At 39.8% G+C, this 17,941-nt stretch overlaps 2 protein-coding genes across 3 annotated transcripts in view; one reads left to right on the forward strand and one right to left on the reverse strand.

The window, feature by feature from the left end:
• Abhd12b (abhydrolase domain containing 12B) overlaps nucleotides 1-11,831 on the forward strand; it is a 37,505-nt gene extending 25,674 nt beyond the window's left edge. For both annotated transcript variants that reach the window (XM_063247504.1, XM_063247498.1), the window contains exons 9-13: nucleotides 162-241; nucleotides 8,455-8,537; nucleotides 9,770-9,848; nucleotides 11,065-11,183; nucleotides 11,299-11,831. In XM_063247504.1, the coding sequence (XP_063103574.1) occupies nucleotides 162-241; nucleotides 8,455-8,537; nucleotides 9,770-9,848; nucleotides 11,065-11,183; nucleotides 11,299-11,326 (389 nt within the window). In that variant the 3' untranslated portion in view covers nucleotides 11,327-11,831. The remainder of the gene's footprint in view (nucleotides 1-161; nucleotides 242-8,454; nucleotides 8,538-9,769; nucleotides 9,849-11,064; nucleotides 11,184-11,298) is intronic.
• Nucleotides 11,832-12,056: 225 nt separating this feature from the next.
• Nucleotides 12,057-17,941, reverse strand: part of Pygl (glycogen phosphorylase L) — a 53,447-nt gene continuing 47,562 nt past the window's right edge. Inside the window, exons 18-20 of the mRNA XM_003471926.5 lie at nucleotides 15,664-15,798; nucleotides 14,877-14,943; nucleotides 12,057-12,406 (exon numbers count right to left, since the gene is read on the reverse strand). Coding sequence (XP_003471974.2) covers nucleotides 12,224-12,406; nucleotides 14,877-14,943; nucleotides 15,664-15,798 — 385 coding nt within the window. The 3' untranslated portion in view covers nucleotides 12,057-12,223. The remainder of the gene's footprint in view (nucleotides 12,407-14,876; nucleotides 14,944-15,663; nucleotides 15,799-17,941) is intronic.

The following is a 17,941-nucleotide window of genomic DNA, read 5'->3' on the forward strand; positions in this document are numbered from 1 at the left end:
GGATTACTTACAGGCACGCACCCCCACACTCCACTGCTGTTTAGCTTTCAATCCTGTCATCCACTACTGCTGCTTTCAGTTTAACTGTTTTGGGGGAAAATGCAGCTGAAACTCTGGGCTTTTAGTTACTAATAGCTTGCATTTTTGCTATTATTTTCAAGGATGCCCAGTGGATGCCATTGTGTTGGAAGCTCCATTTTCCAACATTTGGGTTGCGACTATCAACTATCCCTTACTGCAGGTGAGTCTCTGGCTCTTCAAAGCAAGAACCAGAAATGGCTGCAAATCCATTTATCTACCTTTGTATCTATTAGCTAAGTCACTCTAACTTGTGTCAAAATTTATTAACCAGTTAAGAGGAAAGGGGCCATGATGGCTTCTGGATTTTCTTTTAACACATTAAATGGCTTCTAAAGAACAAGCAAAAGCCTTTCCCTACTGTTTTGTTTTCTCACTAATTGCAGGTCTGATCTTTTATAATTTTTAGAATTATCTTAGGCTTATTGTTGTTATCATATTTAAAGTGAAAATTAATCTCCATGCATCATTTTTAGCCCCATGAATGTCAGCCATATATGTTTCATGATTTTATCACAAGAAAATTTCTAGGAATTCAGGGAAGCTGCCTAATGCATCACACAGTGTTCCACACAGAGAGCACACACTTCCCAAGAAAACAAAGTACAAAGACTTGAGTCATAGGTGAGGTTTTAAAAATCTGATGTGTATCATTAATTTTATAGTTTTGTCCCACATAAATGGTAGGTGTGCGTGCGTGTGTGTGTGTGTGTGTGTGTGTGTGTGTGTGTGTGAGAAAGAGAGAGAGAGAGAGAGAGAAGGCATGGAGGGCTGGGCGCTTTAGAGGCACAGGGACTCAATTTTAAAATTGTTACTTGATACTGCAAAGGATTGTGGAGGTGTTTTAACCTGTCTACTTTCTGAATTTCTGTATAGTAGGCTAGCATCGAACTTTCTTTTTCTTTTTCTTCTTCTTCTTCTTCTTTTTTTTTTTTTTTTGGTACCTGAAATTGAACTCAGGGCCTTGCAATTGACAGGCAGGTGCTGTACCACTGAGCTATATTCCTGGCTTAGAACTTTCTGAAATTAACAATTTCCTGAAGGAAGGTAGCTCACTCCTTTTTGAGGTAGCCAGTACACAGAATCACATAATCTTGAAAATGCCATTATTACTTAAACCTTGGTATAATACAAGAATCTCCTCTATAGTTGAAAATATCTAAGTTACTCAATTGAACATTGAATAGTTTAAGATGTAATAAACACATTTTGAATTGCCTTTAGGCAATTGAATATTTTTTCTATAATTGTTAATTGAACATCTATTACATTTAATTAATAACAAAAATCATTAAATTTCAGGTATGTAAAAGAATTCAATATTTTGCAGTTAGTTTTTTAAAATGTTAATTTTGAAATTCAGCAAAATATAAAAATATAATTTAATGAATCTTTATAAACTGAATACCCATGTAATTGTCACTTAAGTCATGAAATTAGTGATGCTAGCACCCAAGAAGTCTTCTGTGTTTCATTTCTGAGTCTTCTAAGCCCCATTTGATGTAATTCTTGATGCTCAAATGTAATCTTTAGATTTTATGATGCTCCTATTAGTGTGGTTTTTTTACTTTAAAAACAAAATAGCAACAATAAAAAAGAATAAAAACGATGATACAGAGTTTCAGAACAAAATAATAGGAAATCAGCACTAGTTAATTATACTGCGTATTGTTAATTTCAAAATAGTTGTTCAGATTATAAGATCAACAAGTTGCTTTGTAGTGTGATAACCTACAGGTGGATTTCTAAATATAGTTTTGTCTGTTTTTGAACTTTATGTGCACATATAATTATAGGTTGTATTCTATTTTTAATCCTAACCCTTATTTTTAGGATTTTATTGTGGAGAGCTCTAGTTGGGCCATTTTCGTAACTCTATGGAATTTATTTCATCACATGATCATACCACAATTAATTGATCTATTCTGATGTTTATGGATACTTGGATTCCTTTCAGTTTGGGGCAACTAATAATTTTGTTGTTGTGAATATTGTTAAATCTATGTTCTACAAACATGGGCAAAAATGCCAGTGGATTGTGCCCTAGGAGTGGACCAGTTGAGGTATAAAGTATGCATCTTGTTGAGCCCTGGTAGGCACCCAAGTGATTTTCCAAAGCAACCTTCCCACCTTGCTCTTCCAACCAAGGATGAGGATTCCAGTTGCATCACATCCCTGTCCTCATATAATTGATCTCTTATGAAATTCCTGTTCATGTCTTTATCAATTTGGATATAAGTCATCAGGAAAGTATTTGTATTGCATCTACAGCCCAGTATTTTGTTTTGACTTTTTGCTTTTTTTAATGGTATTATCAGGACAAAGAAACTCTTCCTAAATATAACATGCAACAGTTTATTAATGTATGTCTTTATAGTGAATAATTCTGTGTCTTATATTTTAAAAAAAACTACTTAACTCAGATATCAGGGAGATACTTTTCTATATTATCTTCTAGAAACTTTTACTTTTTATAGGTTTGGATGTTTGTATGGCAGTAGAGATTCGGTTGGTCCAGCATTGGACACACACACACTCTCTCTCTCACACACACACACTCACACACCCTCCTGCTGATAGATTCTCGTTTCTGTCCATTATCCACCTGTGCATCCTTATATGAATGCCAACATCTCTTAACTACTATAGCTTTATAATAGGGCTTGATAATGATTGTATAAGTTTTCCAACTTTGTTCTTACTCAAGGGTGCCGTGGCTATTATTTTTTTTTATCTTCCACTTTTTATTTATTTATTTTTTGAGAGAGGATCTTGCTCTGTAGTCCAGGCTGGTCTTGAACTCACTATGTAGGGCAGGCTGGCCTTGAACTCATGGTGACCCTCCTACCTCAGCCTGCTGAGTGCTGGGGTTACGGGTGTGCACCATCATGCCCGGCCTCCGTGGTTATTCTTGATCCTTTACATTTTCACATACTGTTTGAATGATCTTGCCAATATTGCTATGACTTGGGAATCGCACTTGGGATCTGTACATCGATTTGGGGGAATTGGCACCTTTCTAATATTGAGCCTTATAATCCATGAACACTGTGTTACCATTTAGTTTTGTTTATGCTTGTGTGTTTATTACTTACGGTTTCTCTAGTTTCAGCTTCAGGTTGAATTCATCTGAATGCAAAGCCCAAGGCAGGGATGTGATTACTGAGGAGAAATGTGGGAAGGAAAGACCTGCTGAGGAACCAAGCTAGTAGCCTTGGGACGGAAAAAGCAGGACACACCTACTATCCAGGTGGGCTGTGGACTCTGAAAGGGCTTTTATTCCTGCTAGAGTAGAGGAGAGGGGTGGGGCAGGAGGCTGGTGTAAGCTTCCAGGAAGAGTGGCTTCTGTCCGCCAGTGTTGTCAAGGAGAGAAGTGCTGTGAGCGTTTAGCAGCCAACACTCACAGCAGGAACTAACTTTAATAGACTTTTCAAATAGCCAACTTTGTGTTTTCCATCTTTTTTTGGTCTTTTTTTGAGATGGGGTCTCACTGTGTAGACTGGCCTTGAGCTCACTTTGTAGCCCATGCTGGTCTCAAACTTGCAGTGTCCTCTGGCCTCCAGCCTCTCAAGTGCTGGGATGACAGCATGCACCACCACGCTTGGCTTGTGTTTTCCATCTTTACTGTATGCTATTTTACTAATTTTTAAATTTGCTTTTATTATTACCTTTCCATCACCTTAAGATCGAGGATATTATTCCCTTCCTTTTATTTTTTCTTTCATTCATTCCTTGACAGTTTTCTGAGATGGTACTTATTATCTAATAATTTATAGTCAGTGTTTTTCCATTTATAATATATATGTGAGAATATATTCTACCTAAACCACATTGCTGCTGCATCCCATAAGTTTTGAAATGTTGTTTTGGCATCAAAATATCAATATATTTTGTAATATTATTGATTTCTTTTTTGACTACATGGACCATTTAGAAATGCCTCGAAACTCCTGTACATTTGGAGGTTTTATTATATTTGTTATTGATTTCTACCTTAATTCTACTGTGATCCAAAAATATACATTATATTATTTCGATCTTTTGACATTTGTTGAAATGTGTGCTATGTCCCAACATATGGTAATTCTGGTGAATTTGCCACATGCTTAAAAAGAACATATTCACTGTTTGTGATGTTCTGTTTATGTCAAATGGATCAGGGTTATTAATCGTGCTGTTCAGTTCTTCTGCATCTATATTGATTTTTGTACTGCTTGTTTTCCAAGTTTTCCCAGAAGAATACTGCTATGACTGTGGAGCTGTTTCCATTTTAGTCCTGCTAGGTTTTGCTTTAGGTTTTTTGAGGTTAGATTATTAGGTACATGTACCCAGGAATATAGTAATGTAGGCTTTGACTCTTCCAAGTAAACCAGTGGTTTTATCCTGAAATATCTACTCTTCTCTTGCCATTGATAGTTTCTTGATTTAAATTCAGCATTACCCAGTGTTTAGTGTTTATTTTGATTACTGTTTATTGGTATTTTTTTTTTCTGTTCTTAGAATCCCAACCTTCTCAAACGTGTATATTTAATACATGCATCTCTTACCAGCATCATACTGTAGGGTCTTAATTTCTTTTTAAGAACATTAGATTTGTCTGTGAGCTGTAGTAGCCTATTTATATTTAATGTAATTATGATATAGTTGGGTTCAAATCTGCTTCCTTACCAGGCTCTGCTCTATTTGGGTCATCTGTTCTGGGTCCCTCTGCCTCTCCTTGCTTCCTTGTGGCTCCACAGCTGTGTCTCAAGGACAAAGGTGACACGGAGTGCCGGGCTCATCTCTCTGGTCTTCCCTTCTCTCTGGGATCTAGACTCTTCACTGCCTTGGTAGCTGTCTGACACCTTCAAGAGAGGGTTTTTTTCTTTATTTAAATATTTTGTCCAGTTTTGATAGTTGTTTTTGGCAAAAGATGTAGTCTGTAACAATACCTCTGTTATTAGAACAGGTAAATTTTGAGGGGACGGTGTCTCACTATATTGCCCAGGCTGGAGTGCAGTGGCTACTCACAGGCGCGATCCCACTACTGATCAGCACGGGAGTTTTGACCTGCTCTGTTTCCGACCTGGGCCGGTTCACCCCTCCTTAGGCAACCTGGTGGTCCCCCGCTCCCGGGAGGTCACCATATTGATGCCGAACTTAGTGCGGCATCCAATCGGTATAGCGCACTGCAGCCCAGAACTCCTGGACTCAAGCGATCCTCCCACCTCAGCCTCCCGAGTAGCTGGGACTACAGGCGCGCGCCACCACGCCCAGATAAAAATGCCATAGACTTTACAAATGTTTGCTGATTTATGATGAAGTTTTATGCTCCTAAACCTATTGTAGCCTGAAAATGTCCTAAGTCAACAAAGTTTTTGCCGTACCTGTGCTGCCAGCACCGTAGCTAGCAGGTGCAACACTGTAGCCTCCCAGTTCCTTCCCCTCTGTTGCTGCTCAGGACCACAGGCATATCGCTAGCCCAGGAAAATTCAAAATCCAAAATACTGAGTTTCTACTGAATGCATATCCCTCCCCTCTCATCATAGTCCAAAAATTGTAAGTCGAACCATCCTAAGTCAAGGGCTGTGTGTGGTTGAGGTTTTCGGTGATCTAGAAGCGTAACCATCCTTCAGGTTCTGCAGGTATTGCCATGCCATGGTGCCATGGTATTGCAGATTAAGAATCCTCCTCTGCTGTGTGCCCAAATTTGATTTCCAGGGTTGTAACTCCATAGCTGTGCAACTGTGGGCTAATAATGTTTAATGCTTTAATGGTCTCAGTTGTAATGAGTCAGCGCTCACTGCCTGCCTCCTCAAGCAAGGTGCCAGATTTGAGCATTACTGTTGGCTAAGAGAGTGTAAGCAGGGTGAGACAGATGCAGGGAGTACAAAGTCTGGGCCCTCAACCTCAGGAAGCTTTCTGACTCACTGGAGAGGAGAGGACATAAATAGGACCATAAAGCAGCAATGGGGATTTTGCCTTGGAATCTATTTTGTCACTCACAATGATGTGGGTAATGATCATGGTGATAGAGCCAGGCAAGTTTGAGTTCAAATCTGGCCTCTGCCACCAAGCCTGTAGGACTTTTTGTAAGTTGTTCACTTTCTCTGAGTTTCCCCATTCGTTTTTAATAATGGGGCTGATAATACCTAAAGCGCAGGGTAAGGTAATGTATGTAAGGTTTCCTGCTGCTCATAAGCACCCACCGAATGGTCCTTCCCATCTCCCACTTTTGCTGTTACAGGGCAGATTAATAACTAGCAGGGGAAGATCCAGAGGAGTAATTATAGGATAGAAGGAATTAAGAAAGGAGTCTTCATTCCTTGCATCTAGGTGTGGTTAGCAAAGATCTTCCGGAGAGATAGGATCTAAGCTCCTTTCCTGCAAGTAAGGAAAAACAGAGGAGGCAAGACCAGGCTGGGAAGGCAGCTGTAACTATAAAATACCCGCGAGTCAATGCAGGGCTTCCATGGATGCCTTTCACTCTTGTGACTCTGTCACATCCTGCCAGCATCTCAGTGTGGTGACACCACTGCTTCTAGTTACAGAGGAGGGAAATCGAGACTCAGAGGCTTATGGAATTGTTGCATGCCTTTGAGAAGAGAAAAGGCCATCTAACTCCAGACAGCAGCTGGAGGCAGCAGCCTCAGAATGGAACATGGTGGCCAGTTGTGGATGGGCTTCCTGTCAAGCTAGCAGTTGTCTTTAGTAGACAGTGTGGCATCCCCACAGCTTTATAGTAGCTAATTTTGCATGGCTGGCGTTTTAAGAACATGTATCTGGTGGCATCACCCAAGACAGAGGAAAGTAGGACAGCCAGTTAGGAGCTGGTTGCCATGGTCTGGGCCAGTGGGGGTGATGTGACCTTTCAGTCTCCAAGGGTGGCCCTGGCTGGTAGGGATGAGCAATCATGGACGGAGGGGACTTGAGTCTGCTTTCTTCTCCCTCCTTCAGAATTTGTGATTTATTGCTGAAGGGCTTCTCTTACTGAATTTTCTTCTGAGGAGTCCAATTCCAGGAGGGAGGAAATCAGAAGGCTATAAGCAAAGGAACAGACAGACAAAAAACACCAAGAAAATCTGGCCCTTAGCATGAAGAAGGGGGAATATACAATAAGAATATACAATAAGAAATATACAATAAGAATATGCAAAAAGAAAATATCCAGTAGCACCTCAGAAGCAATAAAATAATGTGATAGAGAGCAGCTGAGTGGTAGAAGCCAAGGGTTAACAGCTGCTTAGGAAAAAATAACCTACAGAAGTACTCCCCAGGCTGACCATAAGAAGCCTGCTGCATTGGCAAAATTCAGAGGTCTTAGGCCAAGAGAAAACAGGTGAGTGCCTTGCAGTGTGGGCAAACTTGGCATGTTCCAGCAGCAGAGACCATGAAGCCTGGAGCCCGAAGGTGGACAGGAAGGAGCTCAGTGACAGGGGAGGAGGCAGCCTCTAGAGTATGCAGAGCCTCCAAGGCCAAGTGCCTTCAGTCAAGGCTAAGCAAAAGTGTGAAGATGTGATTTGCAGGATAAAGCAGTCAACTGTGCTGGTTGGAAAGGGATTACAGAGGTCAGGGTAGAGACCTGCAGCCATTTGGGATTGTCAGCAGCTTCCAAACAGGGTGAAGGTGGCTTGGGAGAGTGGGGATGGGGAGAAGCATGTGGATGAGGGGTGCAGTGTGGAGGTGGATGTAGAGGTGTAAAGAAGGGGCTGAGGGCTCAGGGTTTCCATCTTTTACACCTCCTTTCAGTAGAAATGGGTTTTTTTAAGGGCACGTCAATGAGTTTACTTACAGGCTTACTCAAAATATCCAAAACTCAGATTTAGATAACCTTCTATTTACTGGAGTTGCCGTTATAGAAAAAATTCACGATGTGTAGATGTATTTGAGGTCCTGGGGTCAATGTCCAAACCTAATATGTCTTTTAAAGACTTGTTATATTACATCACATTCAGTAGTTTCTACTGTTCCGATCTCAAGCCGATTATCAAGGTATTGCATACTTTTACCGAACTTTTGACGAATCAGAATTTTTTTCATACTGGTTAATTATATGTATAGCAGAAAAAATTCTTAGATGTTACATATCCCTGCTTCTTTATGAGCAGAGAGGAATAAAGGTCTGTGATGTACTTTGTGTGTTAAATCAAGACAAGAAGCAAAACGTAAGTGTTACTCGTGATTCTCTACGATGGTAGAAAAATGTGTGCTTTTTTTGTTCCTTTTTTTCTAAATTCCCTAAGATGGCATGAATTACATTTTAAGATCATAAAAATTGTGAGAAGTTTTTTTATATTTAAACAGTCACTGCTTCTATGTTAGCATGGCTCACACTGAGACACAATGACACAGCTGGGGGTCAGATAACAATGGTTTTCTTTTCTTTTTTAAAAATAGATTTGCCAGAAGTTTCCCAGATGTTTACGTGTACTTAACGATTCCCTAAAAGAAGACAGAATAACCTTCGCTAATGATGAAAAGTAAGATGTCTGTTGTTATTCTATAGGAATCTAAGAATTTGTTATTGTTATTTTATAGCAATCCCATGTGTTTTACTAAATGATAAATCAGAATCACTATAATATGGAATGTTATGACATCATTTTGGCATCCTTAGATGGGCAGTACATTTAGGGATATGGTTCATATAAATGTTCAGCATTTCTATTTTCCTTATATCTTCATCAATCCAGCCTTTTTTCTGAAGTCATAAAGGAGTTATCTATCCAGTAATCCCAAAGGGATTCCTGACTTCTACGCCAAATTCTCTGTGTAACCCAAACCTACTTAATACCCAGCCCACTAACCTGACAGCAAATCCAGTGCCCAGCATTTGATAGGTTGGCTTCTGACAGGTGCAGATTTTAAGGATGCTTCTAAACAGACAGCTGTCAGGACCACACTCATGGAAGTCTAATGCTGTCAGCAGTAACACTGACTGAGTCATGGTGGCAGGAATTCTTGGTTATCAGAGGTTAGAAGAAAAGCAAATATTATGTGAGAAATGTCATTGGACAGAGAGATGTCATTCTTTGTGCCATAGCCTTTTTGAATGACCAAACTAGGAGCCCAAATGGAAGCCAATGAAATCTAGTAATTTCACGTCCATCTTCTACTAGCAATGGGAAAAAATGAATTACTACACAAAAGGCTCCTTGGTTCTGAGGTCATTTTTATTATCTGGAGGTTTTCATTTCTTTTGTTTTTCAGCCTTTTTGAATGCAGGGCCTTTTCACTTAAGTACCTCACTGGGCCTTTTCAAAATTTCTTATTGTGAGACAGGATCTCACTAAGCTGGGTTCAAACTTGTGGTTCTCCTGCCTCAGCCTCCCAGAGTGCTGAGATTACATGCCTGTGCCACTGTGCCTGGCCTGTTGTAGCCTTTTAATGAAAACATTTTAGGTTTTATAAAACAAGATGAAATAAGGTACACTGTGCAAATCCAATGTTTCAGTATTCTTTAATACATCTAACATAAAAGTAAATTAAATCAATTAAATACTTGATTACATTATGCACCATTAGAAGAGAGGGAAACTAGATTGGAGAAGAAATTATTATGGGGAGTTGTCTGTATATGAAACTGTCATTCCTTGGAAAGAAACAAAGGGATTTCTTATGTTTTGGGCAAACCTCTTGTTTTGCTGACGCCTTAAGATAAATCCCAAGATATAGCTCCTGAACTGAATTGTGTTCTCCCACTTGTCCCTAGCGTCAAATTCCTGTCTTCTCCTCTTCTCATCTTACATGGAGAGGATGACAGAACAGTGCCAATAGAAGATGCAAAAAAGGTAAGCTAAAAAATTAGAGGCCACAGAAACATATATATTTATTTTCCTTTTATTTTTTTCATCCAGCTGGATTTTGATGAGTGCTTAAGAGAAGATCCCTGATACTACGTGGGATTCTCTATGCCCCTAAATAGCCTGCTATCCACACTGCCAATTAGTTGACTACTGAGCTTAAAGGAATATTTTGAGGGGTCACTCAGCCATTCATTTGGCCCGAGTGCAGAGAAGATCCTGGGCTGTTGTGGAAACCTCTGTGTGGGCTCCCCAAAGCCAGATGGTTTTTCCCCTTTAGACAGACCTGTTCTAGAGTGGCCCATAGCACCCCTAGTCCATTAGCAACCAGGAACAGGAGCCCCAGGGACGTCTGGAGAGTCCCATGTGTCTGACTTAATGAGAACGCTCTCTGCGTTGGTTGTTTTTGTGTCTTTTAGGAAAATTATAGCAGACCTGTGGCTTTAAACTGCCATCCCTATATCTGGTACTTTGAGTAACTCTTGTACAGATAATTATGTAAAATAACAACCTTATTTATGTTCCAACGCCTTGTTTTGAAAGCCTATCTTATTGTTTTGGGCTCTTAATTAGTGTTATTTATTTGTTTCTTGTATTTTGTTTTTTCCTCTAATACAGAAAGAATAAATGTACCTGTATAGCCTTATACATGCCTAGATCCTCTCCTAAAGAGTTTACAACAATTGATTTTATTACCTGTGTGGTATTAGCAGCTACTTAGAAGAAAACAAGACATTATGGTAGCTACTGCTGATTGCCTACCATCTTGTTTTGAAGACCAATAGTGCTTTTATTCTTTGTTTTGATTGGTTTTTGTCTGTTTTTTATTATTCAATTTCAATATGTGTGAAGGTGTAGTCAGCTATTTTGAAGAGAACAAGAGACATTATGGTAGCCATTGCTGATTTTCCTATTATCAGGTTTTGAAGGCCTATGGTGCTTTCATTCTTTTGTTTTGATCGGTTTCATACTATTTTGTTTTGTTTGAATTCATTGTGTGTGAAGATATGGGAAACCATTTCGAAGACAACAAGAGACGTTATGGTAGCCACTGCTGATTTCCTGTTGTCTTGTTTTGAAGTCCTGTGTTGCTTGCATTGTTTCGTTCTGATCTGCTTTGTTCTGTTTTACTTTGTTTTATTCTCTTTAAAATACAAAAAAATAAATTGCCATCCCTGAGTTTCTGCCTTTCTGTCTCTTTCAGCTCTACGCAATTGCACATGCAGCCTATAGGAATAAAGAAAGGGTCAAGATGGTTATCTTTCCTCCTGGCTTCCAGCACAACCATCTTTGTAGAAGTGTCATGTTTGTAAGAGTTGTGAGGTACGAACTGCTTTGCTATATGTTTGTCTTCCTGTAAAGGCAACTTGGGCTGCTTTGGTTTACTGAGACCAGGAGGAGGAACAAGTGTGAGCCGATCCGGGTCCTTTTTTTGCAGAGATTTCCTGAGCAAGCAGTGGGCGTGAGCTCTGAGCAGCATCTTCAGTTGCAGACCTGCGAGGTATACTTCTTTGATGCAAAACTGAACAAGGCTGCTTACTGGAGCTGAAAGCCTACAAGCTTCCACAAACCAAACCACCTGTTATTTTTAGTAAGGCAGGCATGGGCGCTGGGTGGTGTGGAGAATCAGAACCCGGTAAATGTTGGATCCCATCTAAAATATACGGTTAACAAACATTCTGGGAATAAGTTGGTTGCTGTGGCTTGGTGTCCGTGTCTGCCCCAAATCCAAAAACTGAGACCTACTCAGTAACGTGATGGTTTCAGGAGGTAGGAAGTCCTGAGGGGTGGCTCTTATCAACTGGTTAGTGAAATAAGCCCAGAGTACCTCTCTCTGGGGAGGACACAGTGAGAAGGCCCATCCATGAGCCAGCCCTGGTTCTCACTAGTCACCAAATCTGCCAGGCCCCTGATCTTGGGCTTTTCATCTCCAGAACTATGGGAAATAAAATTTCTTTTGTTTATAAGTTAGCCAGTTTATGACCCTTTGTTATAGAAGCCTGCATAGACCAAATTCATGGTCTTTGATTTGATTCAGTGTGAGAAATGCGTCTCAATGTAGTAAAAGAATTTCAACTTTAGTTTAGTTCATTTAATGGCATTAAAAGGTTCCAGGCAGTTTTCTAGCTTTCTGGTTAGTTTTAGGGAAAGTCCTAGAAGGCTACAGACCTGTTGTCTAGTAATAAGTTTTGACACTTATTCAGCCTTTGGAAATTGACACTTTATTTTTAGCCCTAAATATAGTCATGTATTTTCCCATGCCCAGACATACTAAATATCAGCTGACAAAACACAAAACAAAATCAACAAATGTTGCAAAAAATGTTCACATTCCATAAGAAGCTCTGTTTGCTGGGGACAGTTTACAGTGCCATTCCTTTGGTTTTGTTGACCTCATTGCTAGATTCAGTGGACAGGGAAATCTTTAGGTCCGAAGGCTCCATGTTCCAGATGTCCCGGGCATATTCCTTAATTGTCCGGTCACTGGAGAATTTCCCCGAGGCAGCTATGTTTTTGAGCACCATCCTGTTCCAGGCTTTTGGATTCTGTAAACAACAGATGTATATGTAGCCTAGGGTCTGGGTGGCCAGCAGGCCTGGCGACAGACATCAGGTCAAACGTGTCTCATAGGGAAATGACAGCACTCCAGTGAGTTATAAACACACTTGCTGCAGAGCTGACACATAGGTAGGGTAGACTACGTTTTTCTCCTATTTAGAGTATATTGCTCTCAGGAATGAAAAAGCAGTATTTTTTATTTGAAGAGAGAGTGAGGATACAGTTCCATAACTGGTGATTCCTACTGTGGTTACAGTGCTGGGGCGTGAACACCGTGTTTCTCGCACTTTATTATGGATGGAGCGATCTCTTTGTAAACTGGGCAGGAGGAGAAGGCAATTTATGCCCCACAACACACCAGGTTGAGACATTTAACCTGTTGCTCACACAGCTTCAAAACTCCACCCCTGAATGCTCTCTGTGAGTGTAATGCAGGCAGGCAGCGCAATGAAAGGCTTTGTTGACCTACCTAGCTGTTTTGTTCTCTAAAGGTACATGCCCCTTGACATGGAGTCCCAAAGACTCCACTGGGGTTTCAGAACAGGGTGAATTAAAGCTTTAACCTTAAATATAATCACAAACTTTTATACAAAAAGTCTGTATAAAAACTATAAGAAGACATTAAATGTATAGCCTCATATTTGTGTAAGAATGCTGAGTCAGGCATGGTGGTACACGCAGGTAATTCCAGCACTCGGGAAGCCTGAGGTAGAAGGATCAGCATAAGTTCCAGGCCAGCCTGGACTACATAATGAGACCCTTTTCCAAAACACCCCCCAAACCAAACCAAACAGCCTCTGCTCCTAAAAACTCTGAAAGTTTATGGGTATTATTCGAATGCTTTATAAGCATTTAAAACAGAAACTAAACCTGTCATCATACCTCCAGGTACCATAAAACAGAGCCTGAAATTATATTTATTCAGGCTTTGCAAGCTTTATTATAATAAAAGCAAATAAGAGCTTCCTCTCTTCCCTTTATTCCGCTATTTAAGCGAGTGATGGCCAGACTTCAGGCTCTGCAGGTCCTGTTTGCTCAGCCTCAACCAGAGATGATTATTGTGAAGAATGGGAAACTGTAGTTTGCACTAATGAGCAAGCAGAACTGTGTCAAATGGGCTTCTGGATCTCTGGACTTGGGCCATAGTTTACAGAGGAGAGGCACGGGGTGACCTGACAGTTACACTGGTCCTTGTCCTTATTTTCCTTTCCTGCCTTGTTTCCTTTGCATTTCTTGAGGTGGTCCTTCACCTTCCTCCAATGCTGAGTCCATGGGGGGCTGTGTGTGCCCCCTAGCTTGGTCCAGCCAGTTTCACATCTTCACAGCCACTAGCTTAGACTCACTCTACAGGGTCTGCAGAGAATCTAGGGGCACTGGTGTGACTCAGACAGAAACTAAGGGCTGGAAAGTAGCACGGGCTTTGAATGGTCCTATTTAACAACCCCCTGGGGATGTGGGGGGTGACTTTAGGGACTGCCTGTCACTTGTTTTGAGGAAGAATAGAGAGAAATGTTGGAGCACAAAGCTCTCCTATATGCACTGCTCTGGGATTCCTGTGATTCGCTTCCAGCTCTATACCTAGAGGGCTATTGGATAAAGAATTATAATGTTGCATGGGAAGGCTTATTCATGTGGCTCTAGCCCTTTAAAAATTTTTGGGTGATATGGTCCTTTTTTTGTGGTCATGTCTTTTAAAAAATATTCAGCACGAGTTAACCCTCTTTCTACACATTTTTTCTCTACTCATACAGCCTGACCCCATGAGTGGTCCGAAGTGGGACTTACTTTGTAATTTTCAATGACTGGGGGATCTGATCCTTATCCCAGTAAACTAAGGCTCAGCCTTAGAAACATCTTGGCTGGATTTTCAAATACTGATGGTGGATTCTGCCCACTACTGGGTTAGAAGCTTTGTGCGCCTAGGGGCGGAAGCATCTCTGTACCTTGGGACAGCTGCTCTGGTGACAGCGAGGTGGGGTCGACAACTCCAGGGTTAGAGGGGTAGGAGGCTTTCCCGTGCTGTGTCTCAGGGCTCAGCACCATGCCCAAGGCTCCACTGCATCTCTGAGGCCTTATACCTCCAACCTGCCAAGCCATGTCTCCTACAAAGTAGGTGCTCAAGAAGTGATGAATCACTGGTGATTTTTAACTTGGATATTAAAAATTTACAGTTGTTATGGAAACTTCAAATCCCAGTCTCTGCTTAAACTCAGGAAAGTCATGTTTTGAGCTGAAGTACCTGGAAAGTTGCTTCACTTCTTTTTTGGGGGGGCTGGAGACAGAACATATGGCCATGCACATTTTAGGCATGTACCGCATGGCTGAGCAACATCTTCAGCCTATCCTGCCCCCTTTTCAGTAGTAAGAGGGGCCCCCTATGATTTAGATTTAATAAGAAAGCAATTTGATTATCCACAGTAAACTGAGTTCTTTCACAAGTCTCTGCAAGTTACTCACCATGTACAGCTGACTGACTTTTTCTTGACATTTGACATATGCTTCATAATCTGCAAAAACTTTAAACCTGTGTTTTGTGATTGGAAGGAAAAAGCAAAAGAGCAAGCTCCATTAATAGATGCACGCTAAAATTCCACTTAAAATTCTCTTCTCTTAATGTCAGGCATGATTAGTTTACCAAAACTTCCTCTTTCCATTCATAAGTGTTTAGCAGCCTGCTACTTTTTTGTGGTTCTTGCTGCATGTGAAAATGTCATCATATGGATGCATTATCAGTGGAAGGAGAAAAAGGACAGCAGATTGGAAGATTTTATTCTCCCTCCCCCTTTAAAAATTATTAGTATGTCTTAGCGATGCATAATAGTTGCATTCATCTTGGGGACTTAGTACATACACATTTACATCTTGGTCACTTTAACTCCTCTCCTCTCCTCTCCCCTCTTTTTATCTTCCACAAAATCTACCTGTTTCTTATCATCTCTCTTTTCTTTTGTTCTTTAAATTATTTAATTTTGGGTTTCTCACATCAGCGAAACCACGCACTATTTAACTTTCTGTGTCTTGTTTAATTCACTTAGCATTATGGTCTCGAGAGCCATGCATTTTCTTGAGGGTTTCATTCCTTAACCCTTACTGACATTGTTGATGGAGACCAATTCTTTTTCCTACGCTCTGAGTTGCTGATCAGATCACAGATCTATGCTAACCTGAGTGAACTGTCATTGGCTCAAAATGTTTTGTGCCCTTTTTACAGCCCAAATTATACCAATTCCTTGGGGGAACTCACCTGTCATGATGAAATAGCATGTTGATGATGTCTTTGAAGAGGTCAGGTTGCTCAGGAGAAAAGAAGCCATTGTCAATTTGATCAATGACCAGCTTCAGCTCTGGAAGTGCCTCATAATACTCTTTTGCCTTGTACCTGCAGGGAAAGACGGATGGGTGGTGACATTCAGGCTCTGTTAGTGCATGTGATTGATGACCTGTTAAAACGCTGCATCAGCCACACAAGTGCATTCAGAAATACCAGCATTTATGAAACCATTATTAATTCCCCCATGGGTATAGATAATTTTTTTTTTTCATTTTTTTTTTAATTTTATTTAAGGAGAAAAGAAAAAAAAAGGAGGGAAAGGGTACAAGTTATACAGATTTACAGAAAAAAAATGAACAGTAGGAAATCACTAGTTAATGGATTACATATTGTCATCTTAGAAATAATTGTTCAAGTCACAAAATTAAAGCTTGTAAAGTGGACATTCCATCAATGATACTGCAAACAGTTCTGTTCATTGATCCAATAAAACTCTGTGATATCATTTTCTATCTTATACACTTAAATATACATGCAGTTATATAGTTTGGAGCACTTTCTTTTCCTCTCTTTTGTACCATGACTATTACACATTTTGGGTTTCATTGCTCCCACGGTTCTTATTACTTTTTTGGAAGAGAGTAAAACCAAATGTGACATAACAGAACAGAATCGGTCAAGTCAAAAGGGTGAACATAATAGATAATGTAAAAACATAATACAAGGTGATCAACAATGGTTACCATAATGCCTCCCGCTATCTCTAATAGAATTGCCTATATCATTAGTTATAATACAATTGAACAAAACAGTAAAGAATAAAACCGACAAAACCAAAACATTGGAGACATTGTAGTCTTCAAAAGTAGATAAAAGTCAACGAGAATGGGCGTCATAATGAATCTCATTATCTTCACAGCTGATGCCTAAACTTTCGAACCTGATACTATCCAGCAAAACAGAATAGGGGAACATCAGTTAAAAACCAGATGGTGAGAGTAATACAGGGCTTTAAATCAAGGTAATGAAAAGTCAAAGTGGGTTACTATAATATATCCTGCTATTTTTTTTTCCTTTAATTAAAAGGATAAAGATAAAAAAGTAAATAATGGAGTGGAGATTGAGATAAAAGAGGGCATAACAACGAAACAGCGCAGATCAAAACATAACCATTTAAGCAGAATAGGGTTTCACCACCAGATAATCCTAACCTAAACGTAGTTACCATATTGTTTCTTTCTTTGAAATCCTTGAGTACAACTTCGTATACTGTAGCATTAAGTATATCAAAACAATGTAAAACCATTCAAGAGAATGACAGTATTACAGAGTATTTAGAATCAACTAACAAAATGAACAATGGTTTCTGTATAATCTCCTTGTCTTTAAAAGGTTTTTGCTTATACTATCGTACATAATAAAATCCAATAAGATACAGCCTATTTAGACCATTGGAGACAGAAGGACAAAAGCTAGATGAGACTTCAAAACAAGATGATACTAAATCTGTATTACCTATTAAGATGTCATTTTCTCCAAAATAGCTGTTCCTATCATCCAATCTTCTCTGCCTCATTTCTGTTAAGCTCTTTTTCTGTCCGTAGCTGTCAGTTTGTCTTCTTCATTTTGTTCTCTGCTCCATTCGTTGTGGCCTCTCTGCCATTATTTCTGCATTCTTTGTATTTTTCTTTTTTTAGAATATCCTGCAATACTCTCTGTAGAGTTGAATTGGTGGTTGCAAATTCCCCCAGTTCTTCTTTATCCTGGAAGCACCTTGTTTTTCCATCAATTTCCAGGGACAGTTGTGCAGGATATCTCAATCTTGGCTGGAGATTATTATCTTTCAATGCTTGAATTATTTCCCCCCACGCTCTTCGTGATTTGATGGTTTGTGCAGAGAAATCTGCTGTAATTCTGATGGGTGTTCCCTTGTAAGTGGTCTGTTTCTTGTCTCTTACAGCTTTTAATATTCTGTTCTTGTATTGAATTTCTGGAATTTTTATTATTATATGCCTGGGTGTTGCTCTGTTTGGGTTGTAGGTAGCTGGGGTCCTGTATGCCTCATACATCTGAGTATCTTTACCTTTTGCTAAATTAGGAAAATTCTCCTGGATTATTTCTGTGAGTAGCTTTTGTAGTTCACTTGTTTGTGTCCCTACTTCTTCTTTTATGTTCTTAATCCTTAAGTTATGGATCCTCTTATCATCTTCTTGTCTTTGTATTATTGCTGTTTGTTTCTTTGTTATTTTTA

The sequence above is a fragment of the Cavia porcellus genome, unplaced genomic scaffold (assembly GCF_034190915.1).
Source record: "Cavia porcellus strain 051 isolate PalLab524CR breed Dunkin Hartley unplaced genomic scaffold, mCavPor4.1 scaffold_1, whole genome shotgun sequence".
Taxonomy (NCBI): domain Eukaryota; kingdom Metazoa; phylum Chordata; class Mammalia; order Rodentia; family Caviidae; genus Cavia; species Cavia porcellus.